Source organism: Mustela nigripes, chromosome 8 (assembly GCF_022355385.1).
Source record: "Mustela nigripes isolate SB6536 chromosome 8, MUSNIG.SB6536, whole genome shotgun sequence".
NCBI lineage: Eukaryota > Metazoa > Chordata > Mammalia > Carnivora > Mustelidae > Mustela > Mustela nigripes.
In genome coordinates this window covers 64,042,708-64,067,739 of record NC_081564.1, presented here as the reverse complement: position 1 = coordinate 64,067,739, position 25,032 = coordinate 64,042,708, and the positions used below count along the sequence as shown (strand labels likewise).

Below are 25,032 nucleotides of genomic sequence, written 5' to 3'. Positions count from 1 at the left end.
TGCGCACTGAGCTCAGTTTTTCCTTCCTCTCATGGTGCTGCAGCTGCCCGCAGAGGTGGAAGCAGAGTGAGGGGCCTGGGGAGGGGTGGTTCCCAGACAGACACTGCTGGGGAAGGAGGGCCTGGTTGGAAATGGCGGCACCAGGTCAAGGAGCCTCGGAGCAGATCTTCCTGATTCTAGTCATACTAATCTCACCTTCCTAAAAATCTTCCACTGTTGTAAAGAACTTGGCAGCGTCCTTTGGACCTGTCCTCTGCCCACCAGCTCCGAACCGTTATTGTGGCGGGCATCTGTGTCTGGCATTGGCACACCTGGGCTTGTGGGCCGAATCTAGTTTCCTTGTTTCATCAAGTCTTGGAACACAACCATGCTCATTCACGTATATGTCATCTAAGGCTGTATTATGCTACAATGATGCAGGGGAGTCTTTGCTAAAGACACTGTAAGGCCTCCAGAACCCCAAATATTTACTTTTTGACCCTTTCCAAAAAAAGTTTGCTGAACCCTCATATACATATAAATGGAGACTGAATGTAAGTTAATGACTGTAATTGGGAAGTCGAGTTATGAACTTCATGGATAATTGTCCTTTTACTCAGGTTAACCATTTATTTCAAGTATCACAGAACCTCATAAAGCTTCCAACACCCACAGGCAAATAGGACAATGAGATACACTTCTCCAGCTTTTCACACGCTGAGCTCAGATACTTTTCTCAACTGGGAGCTCTGCACAAAGTTGCTGGTTTGACTTATACTGAGAAATGCTTATCCTTCATATTTTTATCCTTTATAATAAAAGCCATATATGGGATTCTCATTTTTATGAATTGTTTCCTGCTATGAGATATCATCTTGCCTGTCCTCTGACCACTGAATATTCGAGACTGCCTATTTAGACAGTCCCAGTGCTCTAACTGTCCCTGTTCTGATTTTAAAACTCTTATTAGGTAAAATTCCTCTCTCTTATGTGACACTGGGCATCCTCATCGGCCACTAAGTACCTTCAATTCTTGGCTTGTATCCCCTGAATTTCCCTGTATCCCCTGAATTCCCATCCGCTCTGGGTCTGCTTGGGAACCCCTCAGCAAATTCAGTGTTACAGCATCCATTATTCAGCTAAACATGCCATGAAGACCATCTTCCCAAAAGACTAAGGAGAAATGTTTTTGTTTGAAGACAATGACATTGAAAGCACACGCCTTACTTCTAACTCCACAAGCTCACGCCAACTTCCTCTAACGTTGTATGTGGATAGTTACGGCCACTTGGGCAGAGAGAGAAAAATCAGCATGAGGGAAAGGGAGATACAGGTGTGTTTGGTTCTAACAGGTGCCAGGAGAGCCATGGAAGGGGAGAGCTGCAGCCGGCTGACCCACAGCTGAGACCACAGGGAGCAGAGACTAGGTGCAGGCAAAGAGCGTTTCTGCCTAGAAGTGGGCTAGTCACCGCTGGGGGACTTCTCCTCTTCATTGCTCTTAACTTTTAGGTAGTAGATGCGGTTGGCCTCCGGGTAGGTGACTTTGCTGAGTGGGAGCTTATAGATGGCCGGGTTGTTGGTCGTCAGGAGCAGGAAGGTGAGGGTGGACAGGCAGAAGGCCCAGGTGCCGGGTGGCACACCAACCTAGAAGAAGAAACGCTAGGGTCTGAAAATGGTCCTAGGCTCCAGGGGCCCTGGGAGAGAAGGGTGTGTAGGATGTGAGGATGGGGATCCTTCTTCCCTAGTGATGACATTGGATTTTGGGTTCATAACATCCGAGGAGTTGGTCTAGGAGTTTGAGATGTTGGTACCTTAGGACACAGTCAGAATCTTTCAATGATGGAGTTGAAAATCAGCCTGGGGATCATTTCCCACATCCGGCCACACACAAACACCTCCATCCGTCCATCTAGGTTCTCCACTGCTGGCTGTATCACTTTCTGGTGCACACACAGCCAACCCCAACATACCTCAGAGGCACAGGCGTGCAATTGCCAGTCCTTCTCTGGACAAACCTGGATAAACCTTGACAGAGGCACTGGGTGGGTACGAGCCACCTAATGACCCAGGGTTCTTCCAGAAACTGCAAATGTCCTAAAGCCCTGGCTGGGGAGGGACATGTTTGGGAGAATCCAAACTTACCACCGACATGATGTTGGAGAGGGCTGCTCCCATGTATGCACAGAACAGGGCTGTGGAAAAACAAGGACCACAGAGTCAGCTTCCCAGGGTCTGCCCTCACACCTCCCCAAAGGCAGGGGTCCCGTCCTGTCTTCAGCAACCTCAGTGTCGGCAGCACACCCTGATATCTGGCATAGCTGCACAACATGGTTATGGTAGTTATCTATGTGGGTAGGTGTGGCCAATCTCCCGCCAGACTGTGTGTTCCCAGGGCAGTGATGAAAGCCTTCTAGCCCTCCCCCACTTCCACGGAGAGTCCGCATTTCCATGCATAGCGTCAAGGGTCAGTAAGCATCTTTTGCTTGTCCAAACTGACACTGGGGATGGTCTGGCCCAGCTGGGTGGCCGGATTATTATCTGTCTCAGGGTTGAGGGGTCAGATTATGTGAGCCCCCAATAAGTCCTCCCATCCAAGATTCTGAGCAGCTATGATAGACCTTGTTGGACCTGCACCAAGTCTCACCAAGGCTGGACCTTACTGGTCCATGATCTTGCCCTCAGGAGCCAGGCATCTGAGTTCACCCCAGGATGTGGCCCCTAGGACAGTGAGGGGAGCTCATCCACACCCCCGTGCCTTTGGACAACCTCCTTCTGCCCCTTCACCTTTGTTCTTTCTGTTCCTCTGTCCAGAACACCTTCTCCGCACCCCCTCTCCCCTATACCTCCCCAATTCCCATCCTGGAAGTGTTGAGATAAACCCCATCCTCCCCCTGAAGCCTTCCCAGATGGTTCTAGCCACAAGAATCTGCCACTTCTCTGAGGGCCAAAGGCAGTTACGGTCTTAGCCTCAAAATATCTGGCACTTTTGACTTGACAAATATTTACCAAGCCTACTGTCTCCCTGCTGGCTGCTGAGGGGAATACAAGGGACATGGACGTCATTTACAGACTCCACACATGAGTGGGGAGAAAAACAACAACAACGAAAATGTTCTTCTGCCCTTTACTGGTCTCTAGTTTTGCTTGTTAAAGTCCTGCTGTTTCCAGAGAATATAAGCAACTTCAGGGTGGGAAGGCTGGTGGGAAGATGGGGGCTGAATCTTGCTTCTGCCCTTGATCGATGTGTTCCATGCCAAGTTCACGAGCCCTTCTGGGCTTCATTCCCTCTGGCATAAAATGGGCTGACGACAATCTATGCCTGGTAGTGACCTTGGGAGGACTGAGCTCACATGGGTGCTGGGGTGCAGCTATAATAAGGCCTCTAGCCCATTTCCCTTGGGACAACACGCTGTTTACTCCATGGGAATCAAGCTCCCACAGTCTGATTTTCTGCAACCTCACTGCTCCCAAGCACGTCATCTCACTGGGTCTTTCCAACAATCCTTTCAGACACCACAGCCTTAACAGTTGTGTGATTACTTCTCTTCTGCTGGATGTGGCTTCATGAGGATGTGGTCACCATTGCATGTTCTGTGTTTAGCCTAGGGCCTAGCACTTAGTGGTGCTCTGTAATGGGTTGTGTGATGAAAATATATTACACCAGGACACTGACACTAGCACATGAGGAAATGCACGTGTGATATCCTTGTAAACTTCCAACACTGTTGTAATAGCAGTAAGCATGGTTGTGGCTCTATATGACAGAAGAGGAACCTCAAGGACCCTGGTATTGGGACCCAAGCCACAGGTCCTTGTATCCCTGCTGTTGAGTTCCGATTCGTGGCTCCATGGGTTTCACATAACCAAGTAGGGAGGGAAGGAACAGCAGAGTGACACGGCTGCCATCTTTCCCCAGATACCCACCACAGACGAGGGCCAGCAGGTGGGTCTGCCAGGTGAGCGCATAGAACATGCCCCCGATGGCGATGCAGGACAGGACACAGTTGTAGCTCCAGAGTCCCATGTAGATCGTCTTGAAGGGCGTGGCCACCGTCAGGGCTGTGGGACAAGGTGTGTTATTTCTGGCCAGTTCCTGGTCCCAGCACAAAGGCCACCTCATGGGTGGTGTCAGGTCTCAGGGTGGCCTCATCTTGCCATTATCCCCATCCTCCTCCTTCCTCCCAATGAAGAAGCCTCTACAAATGGCATCTGGTCTTTAGGAACCAGCAACCAGGAGACAGCCGTGGTTTCCAACCTGTGTTTTGGAGATTTCATACAGAGGTATGACTACTTCCAAGGTGAGGGGAGATCAAGGTGTTGGGATTCTAGGCCTTCCCCACTCCTTTGGCCACAGGAACTGCATTTTTAGCAAGAAAGCTTTCAGCTGAGAAAGGTCTGCTTCAAACAATTGGGGAAAAGTATGTATGTACACACATAGGCACAAGGAGATAGAGAAATATTACAGTGAGAGGGTAGAAGGCAAACAACAGGTGAATCAGGTAAAGAATGTATGGGGTGCTTTGTGTACCATTCTTCTTTTTGTAATTTTTTGATAAGTTTGAAGTTTTCAAAGAATTTTTTTAAGTTCTGCTTCCAAGATGTTTTTGACAAATATTGGAATGAGTCAACAGGATCCTGGTCCCATATGCCTAATTCCCATTTCTGGGGCTCTGCTGTCCATCTGGCCATATATAGGTGCGTGTACATACATACACATACATGTAGAAATGGTAAATCACATTTGTCAGATAGCAACACAAATTCTGAGGAATCATTTTCCTTTAGTTTCCTTGACATTTCGAAGAGTTGGGCCATTTATAGCCCTTGGTCTGCTACTGCTCTTCTCCTCTCTGAGCTCCCCTCCTGCCAGACACCAGCTCCCGGGGGCTCAGTAGCAGCCAATCAGGTCTTCGGCCCCTTGTGTCTCTCTACATATCCTGCTGTGGCAGTCTGCTCCCTTTGGAGATTCAAGAAAGGGAAGAACACATCCCTACCCTTGACATTGTTCACAAATGTCGGTGAAGATCATAGATCTAGAACATTTGCCACATGCAGGGATGGAATGACCTCGGGAAAATTATCCCAAAGCTCTCCCTGCAGAAAGAGGACTGTGTCCTACCTGCCAGCATCCCCAAGATGGAGCCAATGGCAGCATGCAGGCAGATGAGTGGCGAGGAGATGAACAGAGCCACCAGGAATACGCCGCCCGTCCAGGGATTGTCGCAGCCGTACACCTGGCCGACTCCGACGGGGATGGCTTGTAGCAGCTGCAAAGTCAACAGAATCGGGTCACTGGAGCGTGGGCACAAGCTGCAAAGACCAGGCTTTAGGGTCAGGATGGAGCCGTTCCTGGTGGGGCTAATGGGATGGAACCGGCCTGGGGCAGCGCCAGTACACCCACGGGTAAGAGAACTTGGGAGGAAGGACGCCAGCTGGAACAAATCGCTGTGCACTTCACCACCTAGCAGGCATCTGGCATCCCCCATGTGAAACAAGGCAGGGCCCCCCAACACAGGTGCTTCTGAGGGACACATGGCTTCTGCTCTGAGGGGAGAAACTTTGAGGGGACCAGAGGGCACCTCCTCTCTAGACTGCCATTGGAGGTTTGGGGGCACTAAGATATTTCCACTAGACTTTCTGAAATCCTACAAGTATTCCAGGAATATTGGAAACATTTTAGGTCATTTTGATGATTGCCTTAATCTAAGGTCTCCCAGCTCACTGAGAGCCAAGGCCAGGCTAAAGCCTCTGAACTTGACCCCTAGTCTACAGGTGGTTGCTGTAGGCTCAGTGCTACCTCGGGTGTTGTGGGGTTCTGGGAAGGAGGAGGGACTTCCCCTGCTCCAGGAGCCTCTAGCACTGCAGAAAGGTAACATGTGCAACCTTGGAAAACAGAACAAAGCCAACTTCCCTGAGCCTGAGAGTCCTCTGCTGGGGGTGGGTAGTGGTGGCAGTCAATGGAGATGGTTAGCTTGACAGCCTGGTGGCCCTTTTCTGCGCATGCTGAACCATCCCTATCCGAAAGAGGAGGGGAAGAAGGAAAGGAGGGAGACTGGCAGACGAGGCAGGGCGCTGGCCTGGGAGCTGCCTTCAGGGGCCTCTGCAGGAGCTCACGGCTTGATGGTGAATGTGTCACTTCTTCCTGCAGGGCTCTGGTGTCTACCTCTCTAATGGGAGGAGGCTGCCTTAGCAGATGATCTTCCAGCTTTAAAATTCTGCCGTCTCCACTCCATTACTAGGTGATGTGACCTCTTTGAGGGCGGGGCTTCTTTATGGCTGGGTGCACACTAGCCTCATATATGTGTACTGAGTGGCCCAGCAGTTCCCAAACCTGGCTGTGTGGTGGAATCATCTGGAGATGTTTTTTTTTTTTTTAACATATAATGTATTATTTGCGCCGGGGGTACAGGTCTGCGAATCATCAGGCTTATACATTTCACACTCACCATTGCACATGCCCTCCCCCGTGTCCCTCACCCGCCACCCTAACCCTCCCTCCCCCCAACAACCCTCAGTTTGTTTTCTGAGATTAAGAGTCTCTTATCACCTAGAGATGTTTAAAAAAAAAAAATGATGCCTGGCTCCTCCCCAACATTGTGACTTAACCGGTATGGGCCTGACCAGGGCCTCAGGAGATTATCACGGGCAATGAGTTTGGGGACCCCCGGGTTAGTTCCACATGACCTACTGCAGGTGCTGGGAGTTCATTGGACGTCTCCCTTGGGGTGGAATTTTGGACTTTGTAACAATCTGACTTAATTCTGGAGTCAGTCTGATTTCTTTAGAGGATAGTGTTTTGAGCTTTTAAGCGTTACCCATCCTGTGTCCAGATGGGTGGCCTTTCAGTCACCGAGGCCCATTTGGGCCAGAGCTTATAGCCCTGGGCCGACATGACAGCATGGGGGTGCAGCTTACTTAAGGGAGCCCCGAGAAAGCTTTGTGCACGTTCAGGGAACAGCTTCCAGCGGGGAAGGGGTTAGAAGTCTACTCAGTAACTGCTCTACGACTTCCCCACGTCTGAGGAATGCAGGAGGGGGTTCCAGCTCCCCCCTTCCCCCTGGGAACACAGGTTTGAAAGGCAAGCAGTCAAGAATGAGAGGAATGAGGGACAAGTAGCCTCCGAATGGAGCCCGAGTTCAGAAAGCTGCTTCCTCTGCCGGATGCCGGGATCCGCATTTTAGCTTGGTGAACTGTGGCCCCGGGACTGCCTCCCTCCCCCTCCACCTGCTTTCCAACACTCTGGGGTGAAGGTGGCAGTCGGGGTGCATGGAAATGTACTGAGCACCGGCCTCCTTCCTATCCCTACCCCGGACGCTTCTCCTGTAAAGACGACAGTTTGGATGAACAAAAAGGAAGTCATTCTCGTCATTATTTTAAAGAGAAGGAGGGAAGGGGTGTTGGGCTGTGGATGGTTTGGAAGAAAAGGAGCCGGGGGTCAGAGCAGTGGTGTGATGGGGAGCTTGGTTGGGGAGCTTGGATGGGGAGCTTGGATGGATTTGTGGATTTGTGGATGACGTGGATTGGTTGGCCTGCCACTTTCTAGTTACGGTGAAGATGAACAAGAGGCCCCTCTTGTCTGTGGCTCTCCCCCATCAGCGGTCCCCTTGCTGCCGGACTGCAGAGCCTCACAGTGTGTGGGGGGGGGGGGGGGGGGACGCCGGGGCCCTTCCCTTTGGCAGGGCCACTTGGAGCCCACCTCGTGGTTAGGGCTTAAGGACAGAAGGGTCTGTGTCTCTAAGGCAGTGTGCCTAACTCTCGGACGAGGACCACTGGCGATCCTATCAGAGTTAGGGTTTTGCCCCTGCTCCCATCTCTGCTGTTTTCCACAGCAGAGGCTGGGCTTTCCTTTGAAAACCGGCTCCGTGCTCCGGCCCCAGACAAAACTTTACAAAGACAACATCTTTAAAAAAGGTTTTTGTGTGGTTGGCAGCAGCATCTGCACGAGGGGTCTGGGAGTCTTTCCTGTCCCGAGAGGCTGCGGGTCAGAATGTAGCCCAGAGCCACGCTCCCCGCCCTGCCCTAGAAGCTGTGGTCCTGGAGCTGAGCCCCCCGGGGGTTTCAGTACATCTAGACTACAGTCAGTACATCTGGACAACAGGTTCGGCCGGGTGGTGAGGGCTCCGAAATCAGGTTGTCCCAACAGTACTGAAGACATGGGGTATGTCTGCAAGCATTCAAAAGGCAACCATGGAAAAGATATTCTGAATGACCCTAGAAAGTCAAGCCAGAACCAATGGGGGAAAGATGGATGGCGTTGGATTTTGGGGGAAGGTAGAGAACACTCCAGCACTTAGTAAAGACACCCAATGAGGGCCGGACTGCACGGGGAAGCAGAGGGTTCCCCTCACTGTTCCCCCTGGGCTCTGCAGCAGGCTGCCTGGGTTTTACGCTCGGGCACAAGCTGCAGTTTGACGCTGGGCAACGATTGGCTCTGCGCCTCTGTTTTCTCATCTGGGAATGAGGATAATGACAGTACTTACAGTATGGGGCTATCATGAGGGCTGGTTAGACGAGTTCAGAAGCCGAGGGCTTGGAACAGTGTCCGGTAAGTAATAAACCTGCCTTCGTGTGAGCGCTTAGCCTTCTCTATTGTGCATCGACAAGGCCAAAGGTTACAATTCTATATATTTAATCTTACGTTAGATTTTTGTGACATCTCTTTATCCCCAGTGTCTAGACATCAGTAGAATAAATAAATATGTACATTTATGATAGGTGGATGTAAAGCAGAGTTTCTCAACTTCAGTATTATGGCATTTGGGGCTGCGCAGTTCTTCATCGTGGGAAGAGCTGCCCTGTGCGTAGCAGGACATTTGACTGCATCCCTGGTTTCAACCTGCTCGATACCGGGAGCACCCCTCCCCCTAGTTTACACAGTTTAAAAAGTATCTGCAGACATTTGCCCTGCTCAGGAGGAAAAATCAGCCCTACTTGAGACCCACTGAGATGGAAAGTATGTGAAAATTCATCCCCATCTTTTACGGATAATATCTTTAAAATCCTAATTTTAAATATTCATTTTGGTGTCTTGCCCCTCCCCCCAGCCATTTAGTATTTCTCCCCGAACCCCAGTGCTGCATAGCATCAACTCGGCACTCGTCTGTGCACTTGTTTACTGTCTGTGTCCCCGTGGGGAGTGTGCACTGCAAAGGGGCAGAGAGGCTGTTGTCCTTTCAGTCCTCGTGGACTCCTCGTGTCCGATAATGTGCCGGCACATGTCGGGTCTTCAGTGAGGGTTTGGTGAAAGAGTATAGGGAGCTGGCATGGCCCTTCCCTGTCCTGCCCTTGTCCAGGGCCGTCATTTGGAGCTGCCTCTGGAGAAGCGGAGAGCCTGGGTAATCCACAGGCTGGTTACGGAGAAGCTGTATGATGGAAGCAGGGGTCCCAACTCAGCTGCCGCTGGGGAACTTACCAAGGGCATCTCCATCTCTGTCCAGGTGATGTTGGGCACTGAAGACATGGGCTCCACCAGCGTCGTGGGGAAGAAGAGGTTGTAGTGGCCGGTGGCTGCCAGGTACAGGGTCACCGCCATGTTGAAGGGCAGCGTGAAGACCGGGAGGTCCCACCTGCTGAAGATGGAATTCAAGGCACTGGAAAGAAGTGGGCTGAAGATGAGAGGGATAAAGGTTAATCTGTGCTCATCCTATCCTTAGGTTTATACCGTCTTGTTGGGTCTGGCCACAGTGCCACCCACTGTCCCCTCTCCTTGGCATGGCCATTCCCGACTCCTTTGAGACTCTAGTGGTCCAACTTATCTGGAACTGGGAATAAAGTGTTTGATTTAAGGTGACTCTTTGAGAAGCAACATTTTAAAGTGTTATAATTTGTTTTGAATAGAAACATTTATAAATTAAATATCTCCTTATTTCTTAAACCAAGAAAACCAAACAAAATGTCATCCTTAGAAATACCATGGATTGCCTTTGGATCATCAGGATGGACAGCAGCTACTCTCTTGGGCTGTGATAACATTGTAGAAGTCTGTCCTCGTGGGAGGCAGCTGCTACGGCACGTAGAGGTCATGTGCGGGCTTGGATTCAGCTCAGATGTTCTGAGCTACTCTGGAAGCCACCCCATGAAGACAGAACCTTCGGTGGTTTGTGTCCTCTCTCTTCTTGGCCTCTTCCTTGGGAAGAGCATGCATTTTGGAGGCAGACAGAGCTGGGTCCAAATCCTAACTATTACACTTACTGAGTGAGCAGCACCAGGCACTGAAGCTCCCTGAGCTGTACTTTCCTTCAAGGGACCAGCCACGGGAGACCCCTAACCCCCCGCATCTTCCACACACAGCAAGCTGCTGGACGAAACATGAAGGAGTCACGTGATCTGGCTGACTGGTCTCCCTTCACGACCATGAGTCTCCAATGGGCATTTAAGACTGCTTGAAAACCCCACCACACAGCTTTAGCAAATGAACTCTCCAGCTTGCTGAGACAAATATTTCACATTTTCTCCTTTTTCCTCAAAACTTCACTGCTTCCCTTTAGTTTCAGCATCTTGCTTTACTTCTTTGAAGGAACAGAAATGATGAGATGGGAAATGCTTCAATTTCCCAACCATGAGCTCCATACACTCCAATGGCCCGGCTCCCACACCTTCTTCCTCTCTGCCTTTGGCACATCATGAGAGTGTCCCTCCTTTATTTTGCCAATATATTTCAGGATCCAATCCATCTTCAAGACTTCAGTACTGCAGCTTCAGTCTCTCCTCTTTCTCTAGATCATTCTCGTAAGTCTAGAGCAGGCTTTAGTATCTTCTACCTGTAAACATTCTCCTCCTCTAACCCGATGTCCCCTTCAGAGAGTTTGCCCCAATTCTCCACCACCCTTCACAGCAGTTACTGCTCAAAAGATGGCTGTGCCCCGTCTTTCTACCCCCTTTCTTTTCTGAACCCATTCCAATCCTGTGTATGTTCTCCCCACGCCTCAGAAGTGGCTCTGGTCCAGTTCACCAATGACATCTATCCTGCCAAATCCATGGCCATTCCCTGCTCCTATCATTTGACAGCTGGACACTCCCAATGGGATTGAAACACTTTCTGTTTGTGCTACCACAACTCTGCCCTTTCTTAGCTTGCTTCTTGCTTCTCCCGCCACTCCTCATGACCTCTTCTTTGTGGTTATTCCCCACCTCTGCTAAAGGGCATCCAAATATTGGAAGATCCATCCTATGGCTCTGCCTTGGGTCTTCTCTTTCTTAATTTTACTTAATGTCTTGGGTCTTCTCTTTCTTAATTTTACTGGGTGATATCCTTGACTCCCAAGGACAAAATATCTTCCGTATGCTTCTGCCCTCCAATTCTTGACTGTATCACAAAGTTCTGGATTTGTACAACGACTTCGTAGATGTTATGTAGGACATCTACATAGATGTTCGTAGATGTTGCTTCGTCAACATCTCTCCTTGGAAGTCTACAGCCTAATATATCCGAAAGGACACTTGATTTGTGCCATTTCCCACCACCGACCTGTTTCCCTCTGTGTCTTGTCCATCAAGCCAGGTGCTTAGGTAGACTGAAGGAGTATAGGGAATCTTCTTTGCTTCCTACCCCCAGTACTCCGTAGCCTCCCAGCGAGTCCTATTGCCCACACCTTCCTTAAAATACACTCTAAGCCCAACCATTTCTCCCCGCATTCCTGTGTATCACCCTTGTCCAGACCATTCTCAATTCTCTGTGGGTTCCTGACGATGCTGCCAGCATCCACTCTTGTTCCAGTTAAAATCCTTTCTCTACATGGCATGAGTGATTTATTTAGATTTAAGTCATATCCTATCACATCTCTATTTAAAACAGCTTTAACTGCTTCCCATCACAGTTGTAATAAAAATCAAAAAGTTTGCTCGATCTTCAAAGCAAATGGGGTCTAGCTCTCGCTTCCTTCTGCCCTCGCCTCCTGCCACTCCTTCGTTCACTGGGCATGACCCACCCCCGCCCCCGACCCATGGTCTTGTTTCCTGAACACGGGCACTCCTCCAGTTGGGGTCTGCATCAGATCGTCAGAGGGCAGCTGCCTTTTATCATTTAGGTGAAATCGCCCCCGTTCCCTCTACATAGTGGCCTTCCCTGACCACTCACGTCTGGAATCACTGGACTCACTCTCTCTCCCGCTCACCCTGTTTTGCTTTCCTCATGGCACTAATCAAATCTTGACAAGATCTTTTTAATTAATTACTTGGGGACATTATTTCTATCCTTGTCAAGAAGAACATAGGCTCCAAGAGGATGGAGATCATCTCTTGTTCACAAGTATCCCCAGCATCTAGAATAGTCCCTGCACATAGCAGGCACTCAGCAAATATTTGTTGGCTAAATCTGGAAAATGGCACTACTGATGCCTACCTAATGGGCTGGATTTTGGGTTCTACACGATTAGATTAGTGAACACACTGGAATCACCGCAGAGTTGGGTCCTGGATGCTTTTTTGTCTGTTAAATTGGGGCATGGGGTTAGGGGTGGGGCACTGTAAACAGACGGCCACCGGGGACAGAGTGCCTGTGGAACTTGCTTAGAGATTTCATCTGTGTTGTTCTAACCCAAATGTGTGCGAATGAAGACAAGGTCTGCTACCCCAGACATAAGGGCAGGTGGGGGCATTGAAACCCCCGCAGAGATGGCTACTGTAGCTTTTTGTTCCAGTGGCTTCAGAAAGACAGAAACCCTAAGAAGAAACATAAATTGCCCAGAATGCTTAATGTAATTCATTTACAAGCACTACTAAAAAGTAATAACTCAGTACTTAAACTAAATTAAACTAACTGGTTTTAGTAATATCAGGAACCAAGGAAAGCCATGGACTTCTTAGAGATGTTAAAAATTAGTCAGCCTATCTCGGAGCCACAGGGTACAAACTGGAGGACGTGGGTCCCTTCAGGCTCCTGCCCTCTGGGGCTGGCAGGCCTTCAAGTCAACCCAGCCTCAGGCACCACAGAGCAGCGGAGAAGGGATGCGGTTGAGCTAAGGCCTAGCCCGCCCAGGCTCCCCACGAATACTGGTTCCCAAGACCCCTCCTCCTGACTTTTTTATTCCTTTGCAAAATGATGTGATTGCACAGCAGGATCTTGACTAATGCTTCTCGTTCAAAGCTTCTGTGCTTTCATTATAGACATTCTGCTCCAAGAGGGATCCTGTCCCAGGTGCGTTTTTAGCTTTTCTGTCTTGGTCAGGCCACGGTTTAGATGATTCCCATGTAGCCTGGAGGTTCTGGGTTCATCATCAAAAACTTTGTGAAAGTATGACCTGGGGCCAGTTACTTAACCTCTTCATGTCTTGGTCTTCCTTCCTGTAAACTGGGGACAATAGTAACCTCACCTGGCTTAGCTCTGTGCCTGGCTTGTAGGAAATCTGCAATAAATGTTAGCCTTTATTATTAAAACTATCATTCAAGGAAGATTATTAGCACTATAAAAAACCTGTGCTCATTGCTGCTCTAAAGGGTTCCTGTTATTCCAGAATAAAAAAATGATCTGCTGTATCGCAGCCACATTCGTGGATCTTCACTATGTCCTGTGGGACAAGCCAGTCTGACGAGGAAGCCCTGGGCTCCAGGGGGTCCAGGTCCCCGTCCAGGGGAAGACGTAAGCACCTCAGGGCCCCGTGGGTCTGTGAGCAGAAGGAATGAGATGTCTCACCAGGTCATGGCCGTGAAGGTCACAGGAAACAGAAGCCACCAGTAATAGTCCCACTTCTCAGAGAACACGGCCAGGAGCAGTCCTACCAGCAACCCATTGTACCCGTGGAGGCCGGAGGCGATGGCAGACCTGGGCAGAGGGGGAAGAGACAGTTTGCATTTTAATTTGGTGGTGCTTGTAGGGCCCCCTTGGGACTCCCAGGAAAAAGTCAGCTTACTCCTGATTCTGGGCAGTCTCGCGGCTGCCAGCACCTTCTTACACTGTCTTAACCAAAAGGCCGAGAAGCGATTGCCAGCACCTTCCTAGATACGCCCCTCCCCACAGACCCGATTACCCTTGCTGTTCTAGAATTAAGTCTTCTCACTGTGTCTGAGTTCGCCTCTTAGCTTCTCAGAGGGGTCTCGGACTGCTAAGTACAGTGGGGGATCTAACAGAAACCTGAGGTATGACACTGGGGATGGTGTGTGTGTGTGTGTGTGTGTGTGTGTGTGTGTGTACAGGAGACAGTGAGAAGGGAGGAAGAGAAAGAGGAGGAGAGAGTGCATTCTGACTGCACACTGCATTGTGTGAGCTGTACTTGTGACCTGCCCTCCCTCCGAGGACGACAGTGTGTCCCAGCGTGGAGGAGCTGAGCCCGCTGGGGCTGTGTCCGTGCCTCTCCACTCTGCAGGGCAGGGAGAGGCCCAGAGGAGGGGAGAAGCCGAGCCCGAGTCTATTCTCTCTTCGTTTCATCAGGGAAGTCTATGTGCACCTAAGCCTCTCTCCTGGATGCTAATGAACACTGCCCTTGATCCTCGCCATAGCTCTGCTGGCTGGGAGAAGGGAATGGGGTGACCGAGGGACCAGGCAAATCACCGCAAGACACCTGTCTGAGCTTGAGCCTTGTCTCTGTCCTTGACTGGAAGTTGCCCGCTGGAGCTCGTCTGACTGACAGCATTGTAATAACAGATACCAGTGTCTGTCTGGTGCACAGAGGGCTCTAGGCCCTGCCTAGTCGTGGAATGCACGTATGTGAATGCTAGAGTGAGTTCTTCACCGAGTGACCATGTGTGCCCAGCAGAGGCGTCTGGAAGCAGGAGCTCCCTGAGAGGGAGGGAGGGAGCTCTGGCGAGAGGAGGGCTCCTGCTGGGCAGAGGCCATGGCTTAGGTCTGGAAGGAAGGGAGCTTTCAGCTCTGCAGAGGCCAGGAGATCAGCTCAGCCGGATGGGGGAGAGTGCGAGCAGCTGGAGGGCGGGAGAGGACGTCATTGCGGAGTTGCCAACAAGAAAAGCCGAACACATGGCACTTGTGGGGGGACATTGCATGGGACATGGGACAGTAGGTGACCTTCTCCTGAGGCTATGAACGTATGGAGCAGCTGGAGACGGGCGGGGGTTGGGAGGGAAGACCACTGGCGCTCAGAATGTCCCCGGGACTAGAAAATCTATCTGAAAAGCAGAAACTCATGTTTGGGAAAAATACTTATTTTTAGATGTGTTTGCCTTTATCTACATTTTCCCATTTCTGTTTAGTGTTAGAATTTAGTACTTTTTTGGTTTTAATACCAGTTGCTTCAGGCAAACTGAGCAAAGACGCCTGGCCCCTCCTGGGAGCTGGCCTGTGGCCCTAGGGACAGAGTGTAGGGGGAACAGTGAAAACAAGGGAGTCCAGGGGAGACAAAAATCAGGGCCACATCCAAGGGCTCCCTCCACAGCTGCCCCTCCCTGGAGATGTCCCCTCTCAGAACACTCCTCTACCAAACCTTTGGTGGCTTCTGGGTTTGGTTGTCAAAAACGAAACCATTACCTCATGTCCCACTCTGACCATCAAAAACATTAAGGTAGGTTTAACCCCAAAGACAAAAAGGTCTTCATTAGGACCACGTTCCATCAGGACAGTGAGGCATTAGTGTTGCTGACCTTGATGAGTTCCTCTCTCTGAAGTGCAGTGTCTGGGCTAGAGGGGATAATGTAGCAGGGGTAAGGGGAGACGAGGGGCTAATGCAGGAGGTGGGGAGTAGGACCGGTGGACAGGAAGTAGGGGAGGTCATGGGAATGGGGGTAGGGGAGTAGGGCTGGTGGTGAGGGTCCGGGGTGGTTATGATTAGAACACGCAGCTGTGTCAGTGCTTTCTTGGTGAAGGCAGGGCTCCTTGGAAGGATGTGCATGTGAATACAGAGTAGGGCACCTGGACCTTTGACCTGATGGTGTAGAACACGGTGCTGACCTATCAGCAACTAAGCTGGGGTCTTTTCTAGGCACGGTAGTAGAATACGGAGCAGTCAAAAGGGACTTCCTGTCCTGAACGTGCTTAGAACATGGCCAGCGAGAGAAGCCTCAGAAAGCAATTAGAGAACCATCCCATATAGTTATTGGGGTATGTTCTGGGCTTGTCCAGTGAGAAAGGAGGGTTCAGAGAGCACTGAGGTAATCAGGGGTGGCTCCCTATAGGAGGGGGCTTGAAAAGATGGCAGGATTAGATAGGCAGAAGCGAAAGTGCTTGCCTGGGAAGAGTGGGATGCTGAGTGGGAGATGTGGGGGTACCCGGTGGAGAAAGCTTTGGAACACAAACTGGCACACAGTTGTCTTAGGGAAAAGTCTGGGAGGATTAGGCAGGCGTGGTGGGTGTGTCCGCTGCAATCCTGAGGTCCATGAAGCAGCTCTTTGAATGGCCTGGCAAGTTGACCAGTAGATTATGGTTGGGAAGAAGGTCAGAGAATCAGACTGTCAGCACAGGAAGGGACTCTGGCTCCTTGAAGGTGAGATAATAAGTCGCAGCTCTCACCGATGAGGACAATGGGGCCAGGAGGGGAAGCCCTAGCCCAAGGTCACATAGCTAAAGAGGCAGTGGGCTGGACAGAGTTCAAGTGAGTTTTACCAAACGGTGATGAAGCAGTGAGACGAGTTAATCCTGTCCGGGGCCCAGTTCTGTGCTAGCTGCCCGTGAGATGATAAGGAGAAATAGGGAAACTACTGGTTGAAAAAGAAACACAAAACCCTGGCTGGAGCCCATTTTTTATGTCACACACCAGATCTTCACCCTAAAGAATTCAGCCTCTCAGCATCCAATTTGGAACGGCCTCCTGGCTTGCTGGAATCAGCGTGGTCCCCCAAGGCCACCCGAGAGGTGCATGAATGGCTTCTCAAGGGAGACAAGTTGACTCACAGATTTGCCTTGGTGGCATCTAGATGTCGGGGGGAGCCTGAAGGAGGTGTGGTGATGGTCACCCCACAGTCTGCTCTGATTACACCCCACTCTCTGCGTTTACCAGGGAGTCTGTGGCCTTGCTGTCCCTGCTGTCTATGTGACCCGGAGAGCACTCACCTCAGCCTGGAAGATGCAGACCATGGGTCCCAGCTCGAGCCCTGCCACCCCCTGACTGGCACCCTGGGTAAGCGCCTGGCCTCTCCCTGCTGTCGTTCTCTTACTCGTGACGTGTGGACCCTCTTACCTTCACTTTCTGCCTTGGGCAGTGGCAGTGAGAATCTCATGAAACAAGGCATGACAGCGCTTCTCAATCTTTTTGACAGAAACCCACAGTAAGGAGGGAATATATTTGGTAGCATGACCTAGTTCTCTCTCTCTGTCCTTCCCCATACTTCCCCCACAAACACAACATGTCCCACATTAATGAAACAAAAATATTGCAAAGTATCTACTATATACGAAAGACTCTATTTTAATTTATTCTATTTTTTTAAAATTTTTAAATTTTTAAAAATTTCTTTTCAGTGTACCAGAATTCATTGTTTCTGCACCACACCCAGTGCTCCATGCCATCCATGCCCTCCTTAATACCCACCACCAGGCTCCCCCAACCTGCCAACCCCCGCCCCCTCAAAACTCTCAGACTGTTTGTTTTTCAGAGTCCATAGTCTCTCATGGTTCATCTCCCCCTCCTATTTCAATGATTTTAATTTTTTAAAATGCTGTTGACAATTAATTCATGATCCACAAATGAATGCATGACCCCCAGATTGAAAAACACTAAGAATGCGGGCAATCCCAAATGTCTCTGATCGTCAGGAGTACCCAGAAGGATATTGTTAAAAACACTCCTTCCCAGACACAGGGGGTGGGACTATCTGAGGGAACAGAAGTGGTTGGCTGAAGAACACACATTTCTTAACAGTCAGTCCAGGTGATTCCAGGCATCAGGAACGTTTGGGGCATGGGCCACAGTCTGAGGAAATGCTCCCCTTATATAAAATGCTACTTGTTCTTGTTCCTGAATTTTGTGGCCACCAGTATGGGGGTGGGGGGTGGTGCTACCTCCTGCCTCCACTCTGCGCTCTCTCTTCTCTCTCCCAGATCCCATATTTGCAGCTGAAATGTTGCCCTCTCTCATCGCCTACCAACACTCAGAGAGAGATGTCTGTCTTTTCTGAGCTCTCCAGTATATACGGTCTCTTATTATTCTGAGACATTTCTTGCCTCAACTAGACTGTAGGCTCCATGAGGGAAGAGCCTCTTAAGTGTTGCTCTGCATCTGCCTTCCAGGAAATGTTTCCAGAAGGATCTACAGTCAAAAGAATTCTAGTGCTGTCACTTACTTTAAGCACAGGAATAGTTTCATTCTGTTTAATTCTACAGAGAACTCCAGTGACTGGTTCAAAGTTGATCTTCGGGAGACTCTGGGCTGGCTGGTAGGATAAGGTTGGCTAATCACTCACGTAAAACACTTCTCTATCTGTCCACCTCAAGACCCTGCGACCACTGGGTCAGGGACCTACCTGTCCTGGTTCAAGGCGAGGGCAGTTAAGGTTGAGACCACTGCCCCTAGGCCCCCAGTAATTGTCCACCAGGGATTCTGGATCAGGAGTCCTATGAAGATGATGAGCCCGCTGAGAGGGTTGTTGACAAACATCACCTGGGCAGCCCCCCTCAGGACCCAGTCCGTGAACTGGATGGTCAGAGGCTTATCTGAAAGACAGCGGCAGAGCCATCAGCAGGGGCCAGCCTGTGCTTCCCTGCTGGACCACTGGCTGGTGCGCCAACCAAGGCAAACAGGGATGCACGGGGCCCGGACACTTCCTCTCCTTCGGCCTGGCCCCCAGCCCAAGGCTCTGAGTGGCGAGGCAATCAGTCCCCAGTGGGTGTTAGTTTTTGCCACACAGACTGAGGCACCGTGCTGAGACCAATTTAACGCCGTTCCAGCCTTCAGCTTGGTTGGCAAGGAAGCCTCGGGAGCATTCCAAGGGAAATTTATTGGTCCAAAGGAAGGGCTGAGGTGGGAAGGAAACTCTCTTGTTGTGTTGTGCTGTGTGGCTCAGGTGAGAGCTGGATCTGAGCAGCAAAGAAAGGAGTCTGGAGGAAAGGAGCCGGCAGGGAAATGCTTTGAGCCCGGCGCTGCAACTGCATTGAGCTAGGACCGGGCCAGGGGCAGGGGAGAAGCCAGGCCTGGAAGAGGGGATACATATCCTACCTCACTCTCGTTCGGTTTCCAGGACAGCCTCTACAGGTGTGGGTAGGGTGTGGTAGGAGGATAGGGGTGCTTATTGCAGTATTTAGTTGAGGGGCACTAGGACAAGAAAGACATTGAAAGGAAAGCACGAACCTTGGAACACGGGCGAAGGCCACATCCACATCTCCTCGGCACACGGTAATAGGTGTGGAACAAGGGAAGGAACGACTGGGGAATGGCTTATATGTTGCTAAGGTGGTTGTCTTGGACCTATTCCGTGTAGGGTTGAAGAATTTGCAAAGAACTAAAATCATTGAAATACATTTAACTCTGAAACCACGGAAATTCCAAGTTATTGGGCTACCTCAGACCTACACGCAGACAACTCGGCGGAAGCACGCCGACTGTGAGCTTTCTCGCACTGGGTGAGCGAGGCAGCAGCTTCGTCCAGCCAGGTCTCAGGGAGGCTGTTTCTTCCCCGGGTGTTTGCTTACCTTTCAGCCAGCTCCTGCACTCCTTCATCTCCCCTGTGAGATAGCCCACTGCTTGGAGGAGGCTGATGCCCCCCACGCCGGCAGAGCCTTGATGGGCTGCCCCGCTTTCTCTCCTTTTACTCCGTTCACTGGGTTTTTCCATTTTCACAATATGGCTGTCTTCATTGGATGGCCGGAGATCCTTTTAAGAGAAACCGTGACAAACGATCATACAATACAGCTTTCTGAGAGCAGGAGCTCTTGGGGATAGAGAAGCTTGTCAGCTGTTCTGATAAAGATAAATGATCATAAGACCCCTGTCCACTCTCTACTGCTGCCCAGGGTGTGCCGCACACAGGCCAGTCTTCCAGGACGACTACACATTCTTCACTGCAGGGTTTCGTAAACGTTTGCACTATGGATCCCTTCTGTCAGTTTGGCAAGACCCTGGACTTGTTTTCAGAATCGTGTTTGGAAATGAATAAAATAAATAGGATTGCAAAGAAAACCAGTTATATTTAAAAATAAAAAAGTCTGTGATAGACGTGCAGGTGCAGCCAATCCAATACCCGTTATAATTTTAGAGTAGCAATGAGTGAGGACATGGGGCCAGTACAGACCACATGTCAGGCCATAAGATAAATAAAGCATTTTTACAATAAAAAAAGTATAAATAAATTTAAAGGCATTGAAATCATACAAAGGATGTTCTCTCTCTTTTTAAAGATTTTATTTATTTGAGAGAGAGAGAGAGAGAGGGTCCAAGCAGGGGGAGCAGCAGAGGGAGAGGGAGAAGCAGGTTGTCTGCTATGCAGGGAGCTTGACTCAGGTATCCATCCCATGACCCTGGGGTCATGCAGTCAGACAGTTAACCAACTGAGCCACTCAGGCATCCCTATTCTCTCTCTTCTTTAAAGATTTTAATTTTAAGTAATCTCTACACAAAAGGGGCTTGAACCCACATCCTCAAATTCAAGAGTTGCACACTCTACCAACTAAGCTAGCCAGGTGCCCCCAAAGTATGTTCTTTGATCATGATGGTGTGAATTTAGAAATCAAAAGCAAAAGGAAATTTGGGAAATAATGTGGCAATTAATCCACGTGCTCCTAAATAATCAATGGATCAAAGAGGAAATCAGAAGAAAAATTAGAAAAATACTTTGAGATGAATGAAAACAAAACCACAATCTTTCAAAACTTATGAGATGCAGTTAAATCAGTATTTGAGGGATACTGTAGGTGTAAAGATCTATATGAAGAAAAGAAATATCCTGCATCGACAACCTAACCTTTTACTTTAAGAAAGTAGAAAAATAACAGTGAACTAAACCCAAAGCAAGTAGAAGGAAGGAAAAATAAACACTATCATGAAAATAGATGAAATAGAAAATAAAAACTATAGAAAATCCATGAAACTAAAAGACAGTTCTTTGCAAGGATCAGAATTGACCAACCTTTATTAGATTGACCAAGGGAAAAAGAGAAGATTGAAACTATCAGAATCAGAAATGAGAGAGGAGACATTACTACCAACCCTCAAGAAATAAAAAGGGTTATAAGAAAAAGGACTCTAAAGAAATGAATAATTGTATGCTAACAAATCAGATAACCTAGATGAACTGGATACATTCCTAGGTAGATAGGCACAAGTTATCAAACTGACTCAAGAAGAAACAGAAAATCTGAACTGACTTACAACAAAGTAAATGATTAAATTAGTAGAACAAAAACAAAAACAGCAAGCAAAACACTTCCCACAAAGAAAAACCCAAGTTCAGATGGCTTTACTTGTACATTTTGCCAAATCCTTAAAGAATTAATAGATCTCAAAAACTAGAAGAGAGGGCAATACTTTCTAGCACATTCTATGAGGCTAGTATTACCTTAACACCAAAGCCAGACAAAGACCTCACAAGAAAGGAAATTACAGATCAATCTGCTTTGTAAATACAGATGCAAAATCCTTGACAAAATACTACCAAACCAGATTCAGTAATATACAAAAATAATTATGGCCAAATGGGATTTATTCTCAGAATTCAAAACTATTTCAACATATAAAAATCCATAATTATTAATATTGATGAAGTGAAAGAAAAAACCCACATGATTATCTCAATAGACAGAGAAAAACCATTTGAAAAATTTAACAGCCCTTCCAGATAAAAACATTTAGCAAATAGGAATAGAAAGGAAATTCCTCAACTTAATTAAGGCTATTTACTAAAAACCCACAGCTTATATATAATGGTGATAGATGGGACACTTTCCCTTTAAGATCAGGAATGAGAGAAATGAGAGAAAGACGTTGGTTCTCATCACTTCTGTTCAACACTGTACTGCAAGTTCTAGCCAGAGCGATTAAGTAAGAAAAAAACAAACAAAAGGGACCCAGATTAGAGAGAAAGAATTTAAACCATCTCCATTTGTAGATGGCACATTCTGTTTTATGGAATCTTCTTAAAAAATCTATTTAAAAAATTCCAAAAGACTATTAAAATTAATAGACAAATTCAGCAAATTTGCTAGGTAGAAGATCAACATATAAAAACCAATTTTATTTTTATACAGAGGCAATAAACAATCCAAAAATATAATGAGGAAAATGATTCTATGATTGCATGAAAAAGAGTAAAATATTTTGGAATAAATTAAACAAAAAGGGCCTTGTATACTAAACTAAAGATATTGTATAAGTTTTTTTATACTAAAAACTACACAACATCAAAAGAAATTAAGGACTTAAATAAATGGAAATATATCCTGTGTCCATGGATTGGAAGACTTGTTAAAAATGTCAGTACTCCTTAAGCTGATCTATAGATTTAATACAATCCCTATCAAAACCCCAGTTGCCTTTCTTTTTCCTGCAGAATTTTAAAAGTCGGATCCTAAAGTAATATAGAATAGAAATGTAAGGGTCTCAGAATAAAGTAGCCTTGAAAAGGAAAATAAATTTGGAAGACTCACAGTCTTGATTTCAAAAGTTACTACAAAGCTATAATAATCAAGATAGTGTGGTGCTGGCATAAAGACAGACACATAAATCAGTTAAAGAAAGTTGAGAGATCAGAAGTAAATTCATGCACTACGGTCATGGGAATGCCAAAACAGTTTAATGGAGAATGGATAGCCTTTTCAATAAACGGTGCTGGGGCAGCTGGGTATCTATTTGCAGAAGATTGAAGTCAGACCCTCACTTGATACCATATTCAAAAACTAACTCAAAATGGTTGAAAGACGTACATGTGAGTGTTAAAATATAAAACTGTTAGAAGAACATCGGATGAAATCTTTGTGACCTTGCGTAAGAAAACGGTTTCTTAGATATGACACTAAATGCATAAGCAATCAAAGTCAATATAGATAAATCAGACTTAGAATCACAAACTTTGTGCTTCTAAGGACACGACCCAGACTGTGAAAAGACAGAGTGGGAGAAATTATTTGTGAATCATATAATGGGCAAGGGCCTAATATCCAGAATATATAAACAACTGTTACAACTCCACAATAAAAAGACAAACGACCCAACTGAAAAAATGGGCAAAGGACTTCAAAAGACATTTTTTCCCCTAAGAAGATATACAGGGGCGCCTGGGTGGCTCAGTGGGTTAAGCCGCTGCCTTCAGCTCAGGTCATGATCTCAGGGTCCTGGGATCGAGTCCCGCATCGGGCTCTCTGCTCAGCGGGGAGCCCGCTTCCCTCTCTCTCTCTGCCTGCCTCTCCATCTACTTGTGATTTCTCTCTGTCAAATAAATAAAATCTTTTAAAAAAAAAAAAAAAGGAAGAAGATATACAACTGGTCAGTAAGCACATGAAAAGATGCTCAACATCAGCTTGACATTAGGGAAATATAAATCAAAATCACAGTGAGATGTCAGTTCACATCCACCCAGGCCATTAATAAAAGGACAGTATCAAGTTTTGACAAGGAGGAGGAGGGACACGACGTGTACACTGCTGGGGAGAACCCACAGTGACCCAGGGACTCTGGAAAACGTGCTGGCAGCGCCTGAAAATGTTAAACGTAGAGTTACCATATGACCCAGGAATTCCACTTCTGGATGTATACCCAGGGAAAGAAAAATATGTATTTGCACAACACCTTTTACACAAATGCTCATGGTAGCGTTTTTTTGTAACAGGCAAAAAGTGGAAACACCCAAATGTCCAGCAACTGAGGAATGGGTAAATAAACTACAGTATACTCACACCATGAAATGTGGTTTGGCCATAAAAAGTAATGATGTACCGATTCGTGCTACGACAAGAATGCACCTGAAAATATTATGCTAAATGACAGAAGCATTTCACCAAAGCCCGTAAATTATATGATTCCACTTACACGAAATGTACCGAAGAGGCAACTCCACAGGGACAGAAAGCAGATGGGAGGTGACAGGTGTGGAGGAGGGAACGCAGAGTGATTGCTAATGAGTGTTTTGAGTTTCTTTTCGAGGTGATGAAAATATTCTGGAATTCACTGGTGGTGATGTTAGTGGACTTTGTAATTATGCTAAAAACCAGTGAAATGTATATTTTAAAGGGCTGAATTTTACGGTATATCGATTTTATCTCATTAAAAACAAAACTTTAGTGGTCCTGGGTCCCTCTCCACTGTATCAGTTCAGGGAGCATTAAAATTTGCCTTTGGACACAGGCCTGCCTTTGGGAGCCGATGATAAGGTAAGTCAAGGGAGCAGGTCTAAGCGGAAGGATGTGGGGGACTGGCTGGAAGACTGGTGCGTGAGTGTGTGCATTCCCTACTTGTCTTTAAAATCATGTTGCACACAGAACCCCATTTTCCATCGTAGGCCAAATAGGACCAAGCAGGGGTGTGAGCCTGTGCTGACTGGGGACAGAACATCGCCGGGCAGTTGCCCTTCCGTGCCATTATGCAGTGTGTGCCCACCCCGCTCCTTCTACCCGGGAGGCGTGCTGGGAGGGACTCTCCTCACCTTCTCTTCGGGCATCTCCAGGAGGGGCAGTGCCGGGTGTGTATCCTGGGGGCTTGAGGGCCAGCTCGGGTTGGTAAACTCTGACTCATAAAGTTTGCATCTGCTGGAAAGAGGCTCGGCCAGGAGAGGTCTGCTGTGAGTATCAGACATTTCCCTCCGGGGGTGGTTGCTCAGAGGTCCTGCAACTGGAGAGGAAAGGGGGACAAGGGTGAGTCAGGATGGGGCCCAAAGGAACTTGGCGGAGGCTGGATGGAGTTCTCCGGAGGCATGGGACCAAGCGCTGTTGCCAGGGGGGCTGGGGCCAGTCCTCCACCAGGGCGGTCCTCCCTTTCAACATGCCCCCATTCACCCACCTGCAGAGGACAGTCCTTTTCTGCTATGAAGTGTTCCCTGACCACGCAGTGGGAACAGATGCCTTTCTTTTTCTTCTGGTCACGGAGACATTTTTTCTCTACCTTTTCTATTATCCATTGTGCTGTTTTACTGTAGCCTTTGTAAGCCCACTTTCCCTTTGATAGCCACACATGGACCTGAGTCTTCCGATGGAGTGGGGCTCTAAGAGAAACCCATTTTCTTACTTGCTGTGGAGCTTAAATTGATTATGGA

At 48.2% G+C, this 25,032-nt stretch overlaps 1 protein-coding gene and 1 long non-coding RNA gene across 4 annotated transcripts in view; one reads left to right on the top strand and one right to left on the bottom strand.

The window, feature by feature from the left end:
- Positions 1–484: 484 nt before the first annotated feature.
- LOC132023589 (urea transporter 2-like) lies at positions 485–25,032 on the bottom strand. Its single transcript, XM_059409570.1, has 10 exons — positions 24,780–25,032; positions 24,427–24,611; positions 19,487–19,667; positions 18,322–18,511; positions 13,610–13,738; positions 9,392–9,584; positions 5,099–5,246; positions 3,904–4,038; positions 2,122–2,171; positions 485–1,623 (listed from the first exon to the last, which is right to left on the bottom strand). The coding sequence occupies exons 2-10, from the start codon at positions 24,574–24,576 to the stop codon at positions 1,441–1,443; spliced, it is 1,359 nt and encodes a 452-aa protein (XP_059265553.1). The 5' UTR covers positions 24,577–24,611; positions 24,780–25,032; the 3' UTR covers positions 485–1,440.
- Positions 23,848–25,032, top strand: part of LOC132023592 (uncharacterized) — a 46,004-nt gene continuing 44,819 nt past the window's right edge. The window contains exons 1-2 of one of the 3 annotated variants that reach the window (XR_009405999.1): positions 23,848–24,154; positions 24,283–24,462. This is a non-coding gene — a long non-coding RNA (uncharacterized LOC132023592). The other 2 variants (XR_009406000.1, XR_009405998.1) reach the window with 2 other exon arrangements.